This window comes from Sceloporus occidentalis, unplaced genomic scaffold, assembly GCF_023333645.1.
Source record: "Sceloporus occidentalis isolate IW3139 unplaced genomic scaffold, rSceOcc1.0.p SCAF_14, whole genome shotgun sequence".
Lineage (NCBI taxonomy): Eukaryota > Metazoa > Chordata > Lepidosauria > Squamata > Phrynosomatidae > Sceloporus > Sceloporus occidentalis.
In genome coordinates this window covers 9,204,572-9,223,853 of record NW_028316994.1, presented here as the reverse complement: position 1 = coordinate 9,223,853, position 19,282 = coordinate 9,204,572, and the positions used below count along the sequence as shown (strand labels likewise).

Genomic DNA, 19,282 nt, shown 5'->3' with positions numbered 1-19,282 from the left:
ATCAATGAAAATAAAATATATTTTTACAAAGTTGACAGATCTCAAAGATTGCAGACAGACCTCAAATTGCTTTTACTTTATCCATACTTATCTTTCATTGTTATGTGGCCTGAAATGGTTACTCCTGTCTATGCTGAAAGACCTACCTATCCATCACCAAACAGGTACTTCTCTCCTAATTCCTATTTCTTCCTGATCTAGGGCTGAATCTGTACTGCAGAAATAATGCAGTTTGACACCACTTTAACTGCCATAGCTCCATGCTTTGGAATTCTGAGACTTGTAGTTTTGTGAGATATTTAGTCTTCTTTGACAGAGAGCTCTGGTGTCACTACAAACCCCAGGATTCTATAGCATAGAGCCATGGCAATTAAAATGGTGTCAAACTGCATTGTTTCTGCAGTGCAGATTCAGCCTAAGATTACGTTTCTGCATCCAGATTATTTTATGTGATACCCATAGATCCTGTGCAATAAGAGTGCTGCATTATTACAAGTAAACATTGTCAGGAGGCCACATGGACAGTTTTAACATCTGGGAACTGATGAGACCTCAAGACCTTCTCAACACTCATCAAGGGGGTGAGTCAAAGGAGCCATCCCTCCCATTACTGCAAGCCTATGCCAACTTCTTTTCTTAGAAAAAACAAAAAGATGTGAAGAAATGGAGACATCCAGCTTGTCCCTAGTCAAAGGAGGCAGATATCCTAGTCAGTTTCACACATGGCAAAAGTCCTTCTAGTTGTGAGGGGTGAGGGAAGGCCCTTTCATTTTAAAAAAAATTTAAGATGCTCAGTTTTAACTCCCTTTTACTAACATACTATTCTGCTCAGGCCACTTACAGCCACATCAACCAACTTTTAGGTTGTGGTCATCTATGTCCTCCAGATCTTTCTGGACTTTTGATTCCCATCACCCTTCAAGCTGGCCTAAAGGCTATGGATGTGGCAATTAAGACTGCAACAATATCTGGAGGGTCAAAGGTTCCTCTCCCTTGTTTTACAAAAATAAGAGAAAGACAAGTAAATAACAGCAGAAAAGGTCAACACAATACAAAACGTCATCCCCTTTGAATCAGGACTTAGCTGGTCTCTACTTACAAAGTCTAAAATGAAGGAGGGAGCTGCTCTGAATAGGTAATCTGTACAAAGCCCAAGTCATAACATTCTTTAAATCTTCAAAACACATGACTTTAACGTGTTCTCCTCCACTATGTGCAGGTACATTTCTCTCCTGTTAGGAAGAGGCTGAGACTCATTATTTCTGATACTCTGTGTATTTCTTTGATGATCCATAGACTTGCTCAACAGGGTACTTGAGGCGGTTTTTCTCTATTTTTCGGAGGGCAGCGCTGGGGAGGTCCACATGGCATTTGTTTGCAAGGGCCACTAGATAAATAAGGACATCACTGAGTTCATCAGAGAGAGCTTCGCGTTCTGATGTAGTCCATCCTGGTAGGCCTTCAGGGGCATCTTCTCGCCATTGGCTAAGGACAAGAGACAAAAATATGGTGGTGAAGGCTTAGCAAGACCCGTTAGACAGAGAGCAAGAATAACTCAGAAAGCTGGAGCAATGAATTTCTAAAAAGGACATAGATCCTAATCCTGACCATTCATTGAAGAAGTTATATCCTTGGTCCCAAAAGCAAGGCTGTGCAGTCAGTACATTGAACCTTTGACTTTAACTCCTCTGTTTTTCTACTGTCAGTCTTCATAAATTGCAAATTTACATTAATTGATAATAACAAATTTATTGTAACAAAATGATAGCACAAGACACTTCATCACCACTACGTGAATGATCAGGCTACCTAGCTTGGTAAAATATAAAATATATATCTTTCATTAAAATTTCTAAACAAGAAAACTATCCTAAATTCCTGTGAAAGTAAATATGAAACAAACTAGGCATTTAATAAATGTTAAACAGTTTAAAATATAAGTATAAAATAATAGATGTCCGCAGCTCTGTCCATAAAGTATTCTTAATTGGAGATTAGTTCTTTATATTTCATGTTTTTATATGTGGCCATTCCTCCTTTGTTGTGTTTGACCAAGTTCATTTCTTCTCAAGTCACCCAGCCAGCAAAGCACAGCTTTCCCACTGAGGGACCATTTTAAAACCACCAGAATATTGCAAACATAGTATACAACAGTGGAGCAAGTGCTTCAATGGGCAGGCCATCTTACAGTAAAGATGAAAATGATAATAAGAAATATGGCTGTTTAATGATGTTTGTGTATCCAGCAAAAGACAAACACAAAAGTAAATCCTTGATAAAACTGAAAAATATACAGTGGGAGAATCCTACTCCCTCAACACCTCTTTAGAAAGATGGCGGTCACCCACAAATGCTCTCCATTAAATTATTTTTTCAGATATAGCATTCTAATGTTATAGCATTATATATTTTCAGTTAAAGAGTATTACATGATAATTTAAATATTTCTAAAAACTTTATGGCAAATATATTTCTGCTATAATGTTATAATGAATGTGTACTAAGTTCTGATCAAGTCACCTGCCTGTTCCATCAACATCTATGCCAAACCTATACATCTTTTTAAAAAATGAAAAAGAAGAAATGGCAACCTTTCAGATCAAAATGCAGCAGGTGGGGAAAGAGATGAACTAGAAAACTGAAGAGGGATTTTGGCATGCTGGAGTATGTCTTGAGGAGGGTGACCAAAATGGTGAAAGGTCTAGACACCATACCCTGTGAGGAGCTGCTTAAGGAGCTAGGTATGTTTAGCCTGGGGAAGAGAAGGTTAAGACGGGACATGACAGCCATGTCTAAATATTTGAAATGTTGACATATTGAGGATGGAGCAAGCTTGTTTTCTGCTGCTCCAGGGACTAGGACACAGAGCACTGGATTCAAAGCACAGGAAAAAAGATTCCAACTAAACATTAAGAATAATTGCCTGATGGTGAGCACTGTTCAAGAGTGTGGTGGAGTCTCTTTCTTTGGGGCATTTTAAACAGAGGCTGGATGGCCATTTGTCAGGGGTGCTCTGACTGTGTATTTCTGCATGGCAGGGGTTGGACTGAATGGCCCTTGTGGTCTCTTTCAACTCAAGCATTCTATGAAAATAGTTCTCTGTGAATTACTACCAGTAAGTGAATGGTTTCAGCAGACATATGTGACATTCCCAAACGTTTATGGCATTATCCAAGAAAGTACTGTTCAGTCTACTCCAATCTTCATTTCAGAACTTGGAAATGTTATTCTTCTGGATTACAATCTCCTAGTTAAGTGTTTTAGTCCAGAAAGAGGATCCATTCCAAGATCTGCCTCTTTTTCTTTCACAGAGCCCAATCTGCAGCTTCACAGTCTGTACTTACAAGAGCTCTGCCAACTCTCCAACTTCTCCAACGAGTGCAAGAAGCAGATTTCGAGGCTGATGGTATTTTCCCCAGCCACGCTCCACTCCAAACGCCACCTGGAGCCTTCGGCTGGGGGAGACAGGGAGAGAGAGAGAGAGAGATGGAGATTTGGGCAGGAATGTACAACAGAAGAGTTTACAGACTTCCAGACTGGAGGGAATTGTGTGAAGCATGAATCAAAATAAAGGAAGAAACTGGGGATAAGCATAAACAGAAAGTGAAAGGAGTGTGTGGTGGAATCAGATTGTCTCACATGTCTTCCAAGCTGGGTTCAGTGCTGAACTGAAAAGACTCTGTTGAATTTCCAAGCCCATTGCTCACTGATGCTTTATCTATTTCTTCCTTTTCTGTCTTCAGTGAACCAGCTGAGAAGCATGATGCCTGCCAGAAAAATCATAGTAACAGGAAACATAAGGAAACATTTCTGCCTATTTGCTATTACCAGTTTAAAACTGGACAGCTGATTGTTTAGTGTTGCAAGACTAAACTGGTATCAAGTTAGGTCAAGCACAAGTCTCCTGTTCCCTGCTCAACAGAGGAGCAGAGCTGCATTTGAGTCCCTGTCACTACAACCCAGAATCCTTTTGGGTCACAGAATTAGGCAAAACTAGACAGCCAATCCCAAGAAACTGCCTACTATAAAAGGTTTGCTGTTTTGCTCACAGAACTATTCATTCTTATTCTACTGTACCACTCATCCACTTGATCCAAACAGATGGCCAAAATACCAAGAGACATGCATACCACCATACAAGCATGCAATCCGTTCATGGATCACATCCCATCCATTACCTCTGTCTTGATCAAAATGGCTGCTGTAGTATCAGAATTCTTTGAATCACTAAGTCCCTCATTATCCAGGGGCCTCAAACAGCCCGGAGAGACATATGCTTGATGTTTGGTGGTGGCCATGTGCTGCTGGAGGTTGGCATAGTTGGCTTGCATCTCACACTCGCAGAACCGGCAGGCCGCCTTGCCCTCGCCTCCCACAACAGGCCGAAGCCAGTCCTTCAAATCTTTCTCCTCTTCCCAGTCTCTGCAGTACCTTTCCTCTTCTTTGCCTCTCTTTGCTGACGCCATTGTTGGCCAGGGCTGCAAGAGACAGGAAGTTGGCTTGATAAAATGGTTACCATCTGTGGCATGGATAGGAATACAGCAATAATAATACCATGGTCCTTCCACATTCGCTAGGGTCAGCAGGTGAAGAACCCCTGTGAATATGGAAAAATCGCAAATAAAAATATATTGTTCTTTTTACGTAAGAGAATCTCCAGATCTTCCAGTGCAACTCTATGGTCAACATCTGTCAGAGGCTGATCACAGAATCCTGCTGGAAGACCTACAAATTCCTAGAGAAGTGTTTTCTCTATGATCTTCTAGTTTCTCCAGCACAACTCTATGGTCAACTTCTGGCAGAGTCATGCTGGAGGAATCTCTAGAGATTCCTAGATAGAACATATTAATCAAAACTGCAAATAATCAAATCCACAAAAGTCAAAGCTGCAAATGTGAAGGCCAACTACTACTAGATGACACAGTGCCAAAAGAGTGCTGAAAAGCTGCAGTGCTGGTGACTATAGTGCCCTTTCCGTCATGCAAAAAGGAGGCACTTTTTGCGGCTCCTTTTTGCGTTGTGGAAAGGCAAGATCAAGGCTGCGACGTGTAGTTGTCACAGCCCCAATCTGGCAAAGAAACAGGCGGCTGCAAGCCATCTCTTAAGGGCAGTCTGTACAGCCCCCAAATCTACAAAGGCTTGTTGGTCTAGAGCCAGTGTGGTGTAGTGGTCTGAGCACTGATCCATGACTCTGGAAGTCCAGGTTCAAATCCCTGTTCAGTCATGGAAACCCACTGGGTGACCTTGGGCAAGTCACTCTCTCAGCCTCAGAGAGAGGCAAAGGCCATCTGAACAAATCTTGCCAAGGAAATCCTGTGATAGGCTTACCTTAGGGATGCCATAAATTGACTTGAAGGCACGCCAAAGCAAACAAAAGCTTATGCTACGACATATTTTGCTCAGTTAGGTTCAAAAGACACGGTAGAAATAATCCCGTTTGAGACCGCTTTAACTGCCCTGGCTCAGTGCTAAGGAATCCTGGGGGTTGCAGTTTATTGTGGCACCAGATCTCTCTGAGAGAGAAGCCTAAATGTCTCACAAAATTACAGCTCCCGGAACTCCCTGGCACAGAGTCAGGGAAGTTAAGCAGTCTCAAACTGGATTATTTCAGCAGTGTGTTTTGGTCCTTAGTCTCGAAGGTGCTCCAAGACCCCTTTGCATACTGAAATGGGCCAGTCTCCCTTCTCAGTCTGAATCATATCAGTATTAGCCATATAGCACAGTACAGTGCCACTCAAAATCCACAAAACAGTGATACATAGGATCATAGATTTGGAAGAGACCTCAAGGACCATGCAATCCAAGCTCCTTCTGCCATGCAGAAACTCACACTCAAAGCACTCCTTAACAGATGGCCATCCAGCCTCTGTTTAAAACCCCTATACCTTTATGGGGCCAAAATGCACATTATAGGAATATAGGTGTTGCAGCGTACCTGGTGCCTGATAAAACTACAGTTAAAGTGGTGTCAAACTGCATTATTTCTACAATGTAGATTGCACCCTTAGAGCCAACTACGTACTGACTTCTTGCATGTATACAGGTTGCAACTTGCATAATGTGCATTTTGGTTGGCCCCATAAAGGCATCACTGCTTTGTGGCTTTTTAGGTGACACTAAAAGTAGGGAGAGGAGAGCCATGTGCATCCCTTTGAGCTCCTTAAGGGGGGAAAAGAAAGGCAGGATAAATGTTACAAGCCATACATTAAAGAATAAAATTTAAAAATAAATAAATGATCAATTGTAGTAGATGCAACCACAAACATCACTTACCTTGATTGATCACAAAGTGGAAAAACCCACAAAGAAAAAGGCTATTTCTTTAACCCACGTTGCTGGTGTTGTTTTTTTCCCGGGTTCAGCACAGAAAGAGCCCAGTAGTGTATGCCAATCAAAAGCATGCACCCAGGTGGGCTCTGATTGGACAGGAGGGGTATGACGAGCACCTCTGTGGCCCAATGAGAGGCAGCTGGAGGCAGGCTTTTTGTGTACCCAATCACAGAGCAGGGCTAGAAAGGGGAGGGACTGCTTTTATCTTTTAGACTGGCACCAAGAGCAGCCAATAGGAAGGAGATGGCCCAAAGCACATGAAATGCACTGGCAGGAAAGGAATGTTCCCAAACACTCACCTGGATTTGGAGAATGGGAAGCTCAAAGTAGTATATTAGGAGCCACAGGCCTGTTACAGACAGCCAAAATAAAGCTGCTTCGAGTCACAGTGGAGGTATGGTGTTTCAATGATGCATGCGTCCTAAGAGTCCAGAAGCTGCACCAAAGCCACACTCCAGTCCTTAGGGCTGCAGCGTGGCTTTGGTGCGACTTCTGGACTCTTAGGACGCATGCATCATTGAAACACCATACCTCCACTGTGACTCGAAGCAGCTTTATTTTGGCTGTCTGTAACAGGCCACAGTATTCCAGATTGAGGGTGCATCTACACTATGGAAGTAATGTAGATTGACACCACTTAAATACTGTATTTCCATCCTATGGGCTCCTGGGATTTGCAGTTTTACAAGGTCTTTAGCCTTCTCTGCCAAAGAGCACTGTTGTTGTTAATACATCATCATCATCATCATATAATTATTATTATTATTATGGGTCGATGTCAACTGGAGGGCAGTTAGCAACAACAGCAATAAGCCAAAGATAATAATAATTATATGTATTATAGATAACATATGTTTATATGTTCATCACAATAGGTGTTTTTAATCTGTTCATATGTGCTAGGATGTCTGTGTTATCACTTAGTCATTGTTTGTTAATGACCGCAGTTAAGGGTTGTTGTTGTGTGGACAATAGTCTGCCAGTTGATGGAATTTTCCATGCCTCTGACCAAGTAGGCTTGTTGCTGTTATTGTTGTTGTGTGCCTTCAAACTGTGTTTGACTTATGGCGGTGACCCTATCACAGAGTTTTCTGAGGCTGAGAGTGTGTGACTTGCCCAAGGGCACCCAGTGGGTTTCCATGGCCAAGCAGGGATTTGAACCCAGGTCTCCAGAGTCAACACAATGCCACACTGGCTGCTCTCTTGCCATCCTTAAAAGCTTGTGTCAAATAAAGCGTATTCATCTTTCAGGTAACACAAAGCTCTAAATTCTTTTCACTTTAACAAACTAAATATAGCTATCCTCCCCCCTTTGGAAATCTTTGGGGAAAAGTTATTATCTTTTTGAACCACAACTCCCATCATCCCCCAGCCAGCAAGGCTACAAAATATTTACTTACGGACCACTGCATTTGCACTAGGGCTCTGGGAATGTGCATATCTGCATTCAAATCATCTGTTGATTTATAGCGATCAGAAGGGTTTTTCCTAAGGCAAGAAACACTCAGATAGTTTTGCCAGTTCTTTACTCTGAAATATAGGCTACAGCACCTGATAGTTGTTGGCAGTCTCCCATCCAAGTACTAACCATGACTGGCCTTACTTAGCTTTCAGAATCAGACAGAGAATCTGGTGCCTTTAGGATGTTAGAGTTCAAATCCCCACTCAGCCATGAAAGCCCACTGGCTGACTTTGGGAAAGTCACACTCTCTCAGCCTCAGAGGAAGGCAACGGTAACACCCCCCCTGAACAAATCTTGCCAAGGAAATCCCTTTATAGGTTTAGGGTCACCATAAAGTCAGAAACAACTGGAAGACATAAAGCAACAAAAAGAACAAGAACACTGAAGTTGGTATTCCTGATAGGTTGTATATGACTCTCTCGTCCCAGGGATCTTTTCAGTTGTGCTGGCCAGCAGGGTTAAGTGACACAAATCTAATCTGCACTGCAAAAATAATACAGGTTGACGCTGCTTTCACTGCCATGGCTCAGTGCTATGGAATTCTGGGATTGTTAGTTTTGTGACATTAGCCTTCTCTGTCACAACAAACTACAGGATTCCATAGCATTTAGCCATAGCAGTTAAAGCAGTGTTAACCAACATTATTTCTGCTGTTCAGATTACATCACAGTTCATAGATATCTCCTGCAGAGTGTGCAATGTGCTAACTTTTTTTAAAATGTGTCTTGCTTCCCTGCATTGAACAGCAGCAGGACATGTAGATTTATCAGGCCCTCTTTCACATGCTGTAGTGGCAGCACTTTGCAGCTTCAAAAACAGTAAATTTAAAGTGTTTACAATAAAAATTTAAAATACAATTTAAAAGCCCCACATTAAACACTACAAAATAATTTAAAATCATTTAAAACTGCCATGGCTCCACCTTATAGAATCTTGTTGTTGTTGTGTGCATTTCTGACTTACGGCAATCCCAGTGCAACTCTATTATGGGGTTTTCTAGGGCTGAGAGTATGTGACTTGCCCAAGGTCACTCAGTGGGTTCCCATGGCCAAGCAGGGAACTGAACCCTAATCTCCAGAGTCGTAGTCCAGTGCTCAAACCACTATATCACTCTGGCTTAGGGGGTCTTAGGGTTTACAAATCTTAGGGTTTGTAATTGTGGAGTGCCCCAGCTCTTTCTGGCAAAGAATTTGAAATACCTTGCAAAAAAAAATACAGATCACTGGATTCTATGAAGCCACCGTAGTCAAAGTGGCATCAAAGTGCTAGAATGGTGTAGTGTGAAAGAAAATTGTTTCCCCTTTATGCTTAATTTTTGTGTGGCAAGTTGCTCTTAAAAGCACAGCAGCAGAGTCATGGAGAAAATATTAACATCCCTAGCAAAGATATCAGTGCTCAGCCTCAAACAGAAGATGAGATTCATTGGGGCTGACTTCCCAGGAAGAGAGCGGGAGAACTGGACTCAAGGTACCTCCCATGTTACATGTACTTTGGCCTCAGATTCTGTTATCAGCTGTTTTGTTGAATGATAAACCAGTTATTTTCAGAAAATTGCAACCTAAAGGCCATTTCGGCCTCAGAGGGAGCCATCAGGCAGACCCAGCAACATCTTGGACTGCCTGAAGGAAGAGGCCCCTCCCTCCTCAACTGTCATCTCGGCCTCAGAGGGAGCCATCAGGCAGACCCAGCAACATCTTGGACTGCCTGAAGGAAGAGGCCCCTCCCTCCTCAACTGTCATCTCGGCCTCAGAGGGAGCCATCAGGCAGACCCAGCAACATCTTGGACTGCCTGAAGGAAGAGGCCCCTCCCTCCTCAACTGTCATCTCGGCCTCAGAGGGAGCCATCAGGCAGACCCAGCAACATCTTGGACTGCCTGAAGGAAGAGGCCCCTCCCTCTTCAACTGTCATCTCGGCCTCAGAGGGAGCCATCAGGCAGACCCAGCAACATCGGGGACTGCCTGAAGGAAGAGGCCCCTCCCTCCTCAACTGTCATCTCGGCCTCAGAGGGAGCCATCAGGCAGACCAGCAACATCTTGGACTGCCTGAAGGAAGAGGCCCCTCCCTCCTCAACTGTCATCTCGGCCTCAGAGGGAGAGATCAGGCAGACCCAGCAACATCTTGGACTGCCTGAAGGAAGAGGCCCCTCCCTCCTCAACTGTCATCTCGGCCTCAGAGGGAGTCATCAGGCAGACCCAGTAACATCAGGGACTGCCTGAAGGAAGAGGCCCCTCCCTCCTCAACTGTCATCTCGGCCTCAGAGGGAGCCATCAGGCAGACCAGCAACATCTTGGACTGCCTGAAGGAAGAGACCCCTCCCTCCTCAACTGTCATCTTGGCCTCAGAGGGAGCCATCAGGCAGACCCAGCAACATCTTGGACTGCCTGAAGGAAGAGGCCCCTCCCTCCTCAACTGTCATCTCGGCCTCAGAGGGAGCCATCAGGCAGACCAGCAACATCTTGGACTGCCTGAAGGAAGAGGCCCCTCCCTCCTCAACTGTCATCTCGGCCTCAGAGGGAGCCATCAGGCAGACCAGCAACATCTTGGACTGCCTGAAGGAAGAGGCCCCTCCCTCCTCAACTGTCATCTCGGCCTCAGAGGGAGCCATCAGGCAGACCAGCAACATCTTGGACTGCCTGAAGGAAGAGGCCCCTCCCTCCTCAACTGTCATCTTGGCCTCAGAGGGAGCCATCAGGCAGACCCAGCAACATCTTGGACTGCCTGAAGGAAGAGGCCCCTCCCTCCTCAACTGTCATCTTGGCCTCAGAGGGAGCCATCAGGCAGACCCAGCAACATCTTGGACTGCCTGAAGGATGAGACTTCTCCCTCCTTTAACTGTGTTTTTTATTGTATTATGATTTTACTGTACACCGCTATGATCATCGCGGAATAGCGGTATATAAATAAAACATATTATTATTATTATTATTATTTCTTTAGGGTCCAAACCACACTGCAGAAATAATCAAGTCTGAGACTGCTTTACCTGTCCTGGCTCAATGCTAGGGAATACTGGAAACGACTGAAATGCCGGCTCCATTTTAAACTGATGCAAATGGCAATGTGACTCCAACAAGGTTAAATTGCCATGGAGAGACTTGATTGGGGTAAACTTTTATAGTGGGAACTTCAATTTGGTACTGCATCATTGAACCTCCTTGGATCTACTCAGCACAAAAAATGCTAGTATGAATCAAGCCAAAGGGAAAAAAGTGATCCTGGAAAACTCAGGTTATGGGAGATTTGACACGGTCCCCTTTGAATTTGGGTTGGAAAAAAACGTTTTGCAAATTGGTTTATATCATAGTGTGAATGACCCAGCCTTCTCTGTCAGGGAGCTTTGGAGCCACAATAAACTACAGTTGCCTGGATTTCCTAGCACTGAGCTGGGGCAGTTAAAGTGGTCTCAAACTGCATTATTTCTGCAGTGTGTTTAGGACCCTAGAAGTCTGTTCCCCAGTGATGTGAGCGACAGGACTTGTTCTGCTTGTACAGTAACTTTATAGTCAGTCCGAGCCCCAGCTGTGACTTGTAGTGGAGAAAGGCCATTTCTCCAAGTAAACAGGTGATGGGTCCAAAGTGCCAGGAATCGTGATTGTAGCCCTAATCCCACCCCTCACAGTGCTGCCTCCCACCCCTCAGGAATGCAGGAAACTTGTCTTGTGCAACCAGTTGGACAAGAGGAAGAAGTTGCAGAGAGACATTGCGGAGCTCGGCTCTTTGGGTAAGCAGCATCCAGCACAGCAGCCTTTTTAAAATTAGCTATATCCCTTAGACATATAGGCCATAAAGGGAAGTGTGGGGTGGGGCTCTTAGAAAGAGAAAAACACCAAGTATCACCAAAGGAAAAGCTGCCTTGTTTCTATCTTGCCTCCAAATGCATTTCTAAATGCATCTGAGGAAGTTGACTGAAGTCTACGAAAGCTCATGCTGCCAATTTATTTCTTACAGTTAGTCTCAAAGGTGCTACAAGATCTCTCTACGTATTGTTTCTGCCTTGTTTTCTGGGGATGGATGGGAACTGCAGCTAGTTTTTCTTTGTGATTTTCAAGATTGTTGGGTCTGAGGAGGGTTTTCTTTCTTATGTTGCATTTTTTAAAAAATCTTTCTCTGTGTCATGGCTTTAAAGCCAGCGTGTGGCACTTATGGCCTCCAGATGTTGGGCTGTATCTCCTGTCATCACTCACCGCTAGCTGTTCTGGTGAAGGCTGATGGGAGCTGCAGCCCACACATAGGAGACGGGGGGGGGGGGGCAGGAGTAAAAGGCATATTCCCAGCATAAAAGCACGATCGCGCTGAAAATTTTCAGACAATGTTGCGCTCATCCAAGGCATAACCCATGAAGATCCAGGAATGCTCTAGCAACAAACCATTCACAGAGAAGTCTTGGGAATGGTTTTGTTGCAGGAGCATTCTTGGATCTACATCGGATAAGTCCTGCATGAGCACAATGTCATCTGAAAATCTTCAGCGTGGTCATGTGATTATGCAGAAGTATGCCTTTTACTCCTCCCCCTGTCTGATAATCTCCATACATTTGAGAAGCACTGAGTTGCATATAGGTAAACAGAGCAAGTGAGTGAGATATAGAACCCAGCTAAACCGTGGGAGTAAGACGTCATGCAGTTAGCAGCAACAAGTTACCAACATTTCAAAAGTTGGATAAAATGTGGGAACAAAGCCGCTTCGTTGGTGTAATGCCAAACATTTTCTATTTAAAAAATCACTTTAAATGATAATTTTAAGGCAGATTTGAGACTTTTTGACAGCAACATTCCATGTTTTATCCCATTCTCTTACCAGTCTTATTGGAATTCTTTAAAAAAATAAAGGAAAAGTAACAAGCGGTGTAACAAAGACCATTTTTAAACATTATAATCAGCAACACCATTAGTTGTTTTTTTAAAAGGTGATACAAATAAATATGGGCACAGTACAGACAGTGCAAAACCGCCATGCTTGCACCGTGCTAGGGTTACAGGACCGCGCAGCAACCGCACAGTACTGGCTAACATGTACTGGCTGCGGCATAATGACAGCGCCCTGTGTACATGGGCACCGCCATTATGACGTAACTGATACACAGCATCCGCACGTCGTGTTACACCAGTTACATCACAAGTGCGCCATTGGCGCTCTCGGACATAATTGGCGTGGCAGAAAAAGAAACTTCTTTTTGCGGGTTCTTTTTCCTTTGCAGGGAAGCTGCGTGGTTTGGTGGCTGCGGCTTCCCTGCAGAGGAAAAAATGCCACCGCCACTCCGGACCTTCAAGCAGGTATGTACCGGGCCATAGTGAATTCATGTAACTTTCCAAGCCCTGAGACAAAGGCATCTTCTCCACATCAGAACCTGAGACAAGTGTTGCATTATTGCCATTATGTGGCACCATTAGTGACCACGAAGAGGAGGTTAGTTTAGTATACCTTTGCCAACATCTTTATGATTTTTCTTTCCCAGTTTTCATGGCCTCACGTCCAGATCTTTCACACCTCCTCCCTGCTCCTCGATTGCGCCAGCTGGCCCGTGACTGGTTGCAGGAAGACGCCCCCAGCTTTGACTATGGTGGCTATGCAGTGGGTGACCGACAAGAATGTGCTGTGCTCCTCTGCAAGTCCCCTGGAGTCATGGCTGGCTTCCCATTCTTTGAGGCCATCTTTGCTGAAGTGGGCTGCTCCGTGGAATGGCTCCAGTCAGAGGGGGCATGGGTAGAACCAATTACCCGTGTGGCCGAAGTCCGTGGGCAGGCGAAAGACCTCCTGCTAGGTGAAAGGGTGGCTCTGAACTGTTTGGGCCGATGCAGTGGCGTGGCCACGTTAGCAGCAAAAGTCTGCAGGGTGGCACGAGAGGTTGGCTGGCACGGAGAGGTGGCAGGGACAAGGAAGACCACACCTGGATTCCGTTTGCCAGAGAAATATGCCCTCCTGATAGGAGGAGCATCCTGCCACCGATACGATCTGGGGAGCCTCATCATGTTGAAGGACAACCATGTGTGGGCTTCTGGAAGTATCACCCAGGTGAGCAGACCAAAAGCAAAGGTAGCCACATCAGCCTAGAGCAGTGGTTCCCAAACTTTGGTCCTCCAGCGGTTTTGGACTTTAGTTTCCAGAAGCTTCAGCCATCTTGGCCAATGTTCAAGGATTCTGGGAGTTGAAGTTCAAAACAGTTGGGAGACCAGAGTTGGGGAATCACTGGCCTAGAAAATATGGGTGGCCAAATCCACGGTAGGACATTATTATCTCTATTAGGACAAACTGACATGCCACAAAATACCAACCAAAGAACATTTCAGAGATTAGATGCTTCCGGATGAAAATCTTATTATGCAACTGTTCCGTCCACCCCCCAGACCTGGTAAGCATCACAACCATAATGATGGCTTTGTGGAAAGGCATCTTCAAAGGGGGAAGCATGTAATTTGTCCTTAAACGCAGGGGAGGCAACCTTCATACACTTTGTGGGTCCTTCCTTGCAGCAATTTGGGTATGGTATGGGGAGCGAGATGCCAAGCAGAAAAGTTCCAATTTGCCTTCCGGACAGAGATCTGATTTTGTCCATGAGCCCTGATAGGGTTGCCAGTGTGAAAATTGGAGAGCTGTAACTGTAATGGTTGCATAGAAGGGAGAACGTAAGCTAGTGGCACTTGTCACACAACCAGAACATCTGCTAGTATTCACATCTAAAATTTGCTTTACAGCTTCTGAGCAAGTGTGAGTTTTCAAATAATTTGTTTACATCCCATAGGCTGTCCAGAGTGCCCGGCGTGTCGGAGGCTTTGCCCTGAAGGTAGAAGTTGAGTGTCGCTCATTGGAGGAGGCTGTTGAAGCAGCAGAATGTGGCTCTGATATTATCATGTTGGACAATTTTGCTGCTGAGGTACTTGCATGGGCACCACGTCAGATAAAAAAGAAAAGAAACATTTAAGTTTCAGAGCAGCCATCATTGCACGTCTTTGCAATTGCATGACTGGGGCTGCTGCCACCATTGTGCTCTCTTCCTGACTCCCCCTTATCCCAACCTCCCTGCCCTATGCCCTACCCAGCATGCCTTTATTTTTTAAACTTTATTTTTATTTTCACATTTTCATGCAATTCCAGAGCTCCGCTAATACAATTTAAGCTGTTTTTTTAAAAAGAAAAGAAATAGAAAAATATATAAAGGCAATCATTCTGTTTGGGAATAGCAAGGTGAGGGAGGGAGAGGAGGGTACACTGATACCATATGACTACTATTCATGCAGCTGCCCCAGCAATGTGGTTTCACATCTGAAGACTTGCATGACTGTGAACTCATTCATGGGCTTCCCCCAAGGGACACCCTAACCATACTCTGGGGATACATCAGCTATGGGTTGGAGGTGGTGCCGTGCGATAAATATCTTCAAAAGTATTTTTTCCAGGTCTAAGTGTAGTTTAAAGGCCATGTGTAGTGAAATTGTTGGAAACTGAAATTACTATCCATTTGAAAAAACAAAACAAAATTATGTGTATGTGAGAGTGAGAGAGAGAGAAAGAAAGAAAACAAATGTAATCTGCTAAATATCCCATCCCTCACAAAGTTCTGCCGCGTTTCACCGGGAAAGAGAATTATGGGCCCCTTTCACAGTACAGTTATGGTACTTTGATATCACTTTAACTGCCATGACTCCATCCTGTGGAGTCCTGGGATCTGTGCTTTTTGGAACCACTAGAGCTCTTAAATTTTAAATCCCTCACAAAACTACAAATTGCCCAGTGGTTTTTTTCCCCCTGGAAACAGAAGATCTGATTGCTCTTGGGCTGGATTCTGTTTATTTGGCATACTTTCATACACACACACACACAAATAAATGTCAAAGGAATTTAAAGGAGGCATGCACAAACATGTTTTAATGAAGACGTACAAAATCTTAGCAGGGTGGGCTTTTAATGGTAGAGTTTATTGAACAAAAGAACAGACCTTACACCCCTTTCCACCTGATTATCTACACAGATTCTAGCTTTTGGGATGTCTTGGGCCTCAGCTTTTTGCCCAAAGGATAAATGTCTCCATGGAGGTGTTTAAAAAACATTTTGCCCATATGTGAGCCACTTCAGAGTTTGGACAGGTTACTTTTGGGACAAGAACTTCATTACTCCCCCAGCCAGTGTGGTCAGTGATCATGCCAGCTGGGGGGATTTGGAGAACTATTATCCAAAAATGTAAATGATCACAAACCCCAGAAGCTGAGAGCAAAAAGGTAAAAGTTCTCAGGAAATACCAGGTTTTGCTCCTGTACAAATCAGTTTTATTTCTGATACCTAGAAGACATTTTGCTTCATATTTCCAGTGAACTCTTGGTTCTACTGATGACTTTTTATTCTCTCTCCCCAGATGGCATTATTTTCAACCCAGTACATTCCAAAATGAAATGCATGGGTCACTTTGCCTGTGTGTTTCTGTAACGGAGAGCACACCCAGCTGACCAATCAGGAGGCAGCTGAGGACCAGCCAATAGAATGTGGGCTGGGACTTTTAAAAATTCCAGGCTGACAGTTGAGAGTCAGTTGGAACTGGGACAGTTTAGAACTTCAGTTAGGGTTTAGGATCTTGAGGGAGGAGGTTGGTGTCCAGTAGGTGAGGGAACTGCTAGGTCCGGAGAGAGGACTGGGTTCCATGAGGTCCTGAGGGATTAGTCAGTTAGGGAACTGCTAGGTCCAGAGAGGGACTGGATTAGGTTGAGGAGTCTAGGAAAGAGAGACTCAGAGTAGCCAAACTCTAAAAGAGGGTTGTGGTTAATTTAGATCTTAAGAGATATTGTTAGCCTTGGTGGCTGAGATAGGAAAAGGAATTGTCTAAAAGGGATACGAAAGTCCCAATATAGTTAAAGGGAAACTGGGGAAAAGAGAAATAATAGTAACTCAGCAAAGAATACAAATGTAACTAAGTAACCAGAGCCTGAACTAACAGTTATATAATATCATTCAGTTCAAGGAAAAGATGTTCAACCATTTTGTTCAATAAAGTTTATATTTTGGTTTATATAAAGGAGTGTCGGTCGAATCTATACTATATCCACGCTACTATACTAGAAAATAACCTGCCATTTTAAAAGGGGGGTCGGTATAGAAATTGGTTGGCAGCGGAGGGATAAGCCCAAGCGCCAGCCATAAAAAAGAGGGAATCCGTTACAGTTTCTACTATCTGAGAACCAGCAAAGATGGCTCTTGCCAAATAAACAAAGCTAATTGTTTTCAGGATCCAGATTAAGTAGAGGTCAAGCAAGGAAAAGAGGAATGATAACACTGAATCAAAATTATCTTAATAATCCTGCTATTTGACTAGTATAACATTGCTAGATCACTATGGCTATAACTCCCGAATTCTAATAAAAAAAAGTATTCAGTGGAAAATGGTAAAAATCAGTTTCTGAAATTTTGCATGAGACTTACTGGATATGACATGTGATGGGGTTGCACAAGGGAGGAAGAGAAGGAAGGAAAGAAAGAAAACCCAGATATTACAGTATTTTGAAGAAGAACTAGATTCAAGAGTTAGAAAACCCACAAATATGCAGATATAATCAAAATGAAACTAATTGGAAACTCCCAATATTTTGAAATATTTTGCTTGATTTGATTGTTCCTATTAACCTCCCTTGTTTTCTTCCTTGCAGGACTTGCACCCCACAGCCAAAACACTGAAGACCTCTTTCCCTCATGTGACAGTTGAAGCTAGCGGAGGAATCACTGAGAATAACATAACTCAGTTTGTGGGGCCCAATATTGATGTGGTCTCCCTTGGATGCCTCACCCAGTCAGCCAAGGTGGTAGATTTCTCCCTCAAGATCAACCGAGAACCAGTCCCTAAGCCACCTCTGCGGAATTTTGTCTTCTGAGCCTTTGAGATTTCCAGAGACAGTAAAATTAGGAGGGAGGTTTGTAGATGAACTGGATTGGGATAGAGCGGGGGATGGATTGTACTTGTGGCGTCTGGGGTTTGCCAGATACCAAACTGTGTATCATGCCTGCATTTTTAAAAGCTCCAAAGCAAGAAGAGGGGCTGACATTTGATTGTTTTGGGTCAAGGCTTGGAAAGGTTAAACTGGTGGTAAAAAAATTAACTCTGTGGATCTCTTACCAGTATAACCAGTGCCTGTTCTGCCTGGAGATTCTGGATGCTGGAGTCAAAATAATAACTTTTCCAAGCTTTGATTTTGATCAGGTTGCTCCACCAATTATTTTGCCTATTCTCTTTCCTGGAGGACTTACCTGGAGTGAGAGATGGGTGGGAGAAAGAAGGGACCAGTAGGATAGCACCAATATAAAAGGCACAGTTACCGCATACACTTGTAGCTTAAAGACACAAAAGTGATCTTGGAAAGTACTGACACCTGGCTTCTCTCTCTAAGGTATGTGTGGTCTTTTCCTTTTGTGCCTTCTGGCACCTGTTTCAAACAGATCTGGCATGGAATTAAAATCAATTAAACACATATTTTAAAGTGGATTTGTTGTTGCTTATCTGCTTTCATGGCCTGCCCTAAAGTCATAAATACTACTTTTCCTAAATGCCATCAATGTCCCCCTGCTGCCCAATATGAGCAACTGATTGCGTGGGTGGAAAAAAGATTGGCAAAAAGAGAAGAGAAGAGAGTGACAGTCAAAGGAATGAATAGAGATGGCAGAAAAAGAGGAAAAGGGGACAGAAACAGAAGGTTGCCTTCGCCTTCTCCACTTTTAGCTCCCATTAGCTTTGGGCCTGTCCACAACCAGCCTATGGCTGTTTTGTCTAAATGGTCCAAACTCTCAAATGTTTCCTGTGCACGTTCACCTGTAATCCTGTTCTTGTCAATAACACATCTCTCAAATAATTCTGTCCTCCACTACACAACATCCTTCTCTCCCTTTTGTTCCCCATCATAAACTTTCTCTGTTAAATCCTAGCCAGCTCTGCTCCACAGTTCCTCCAATCCTAACAGAAGAGTTCCTTTAATTTTCTGCCAAATATACTGAAATCTGGGTGAGTCGGATGGTAGCACTGGCTGCAACCTAGTTTTCTAGAGGATCCTGAAGCTCTTGCAACGTGAACAGTTAAATACCAGTAAGATGCTGGTAATCTGGGAGTTGTCTAAAAATGTAATATTTCCAAGACTTGGAAAGATTTTCCATAAGTGCCACCTGTCCTCCTCCTAGAAACCTGCTGGATAAAGGAGGGAGAGCAGGAAGACAGAGATGGGAGTAACAGAAAGAAAGCAAAAAGGTCTGATCGCACTAATTTTTGCCTCTGTTCTGACCTATCTCTGCCCTGACAGATCATGCCAGATACTCACTTAAAATAATTAATTAAACAGATTAATCTGCTTAACCAGCTTTTCCAACCATCCTCTCTATAGATGGATTGGATACACCACACAGCAATGCTATGCAGGCTATGGATAATAGGAGATAGAGTCCTAATAAATTTGATAACCACCAGTTTAGCGGAGGCTGCAACCATGAAAAGAAACAGAAAAATTATTGGATTCCTTCTCCAAGTT

General features: G+C 43.7%; 2 protein-coding genes across 3 annotated transcripts; one reads left to right on the top strand and one right to left on the bottom strand.

The window, feature by feature from the left end:
* Position 1: 1 nt before the first annotated feature.
* Positions 2 to 13,348, bottom strand: LOC149303819 (uncharacterized). 2 transcript variants are annotated; one of them, XM_089480023.1, is made up of 5 exons: positions 13,215 to 13,348; positions 4,179 to 4,478; positions 3,640 to 3,767; positions 3,345 to 3,455; positions 2 to 1,485 (listed from the first exon to the last, which is right to left on the bottom strand). In XM_089480023.1, exons 1-5 carry the CDS (start codon positions 13,224 to 13,226, stop codon positions 1,257 to 1,259), a joined length of 780 nt encoding a protein of 259 aa, XP_089336149.1. In that variant the 5' UTR covers positions 13,227 to 13,348; the 3' UTR covers positions 2 to 1,256. The 2 variants fall into 2 exon arrangements, with proteins under 2 accessions (XP_089336149.1, XP_089336150.1); XM_089480024.1 differs by lacking the exon at positions 13,215 to 13,348 and adding an exon at positions 6,274 to 6,368.
* Positions 13,254 to 18,250, top strand: QPRT (quinolinate phosphoribosyltransferase). Its single transcript, XM_089480026.1, has 3 exons — positions 13,254 to 13,805; positions 14,533 to 14,664; positions 17,423 to 18,250. The coding sequence occupies exons 1-3, from the start codon at positions 13,254 to 13,256 to the stop codon at positions 17,642 to 17,644; spliced, it is 906 nt and encodes a 301-aa protein (XP_089336152.1). The 3' UTR covers positions 17,645 to 18,250.
* Positions 18,251 to 19,282: the final 1,032 nt, after the last annotated feature.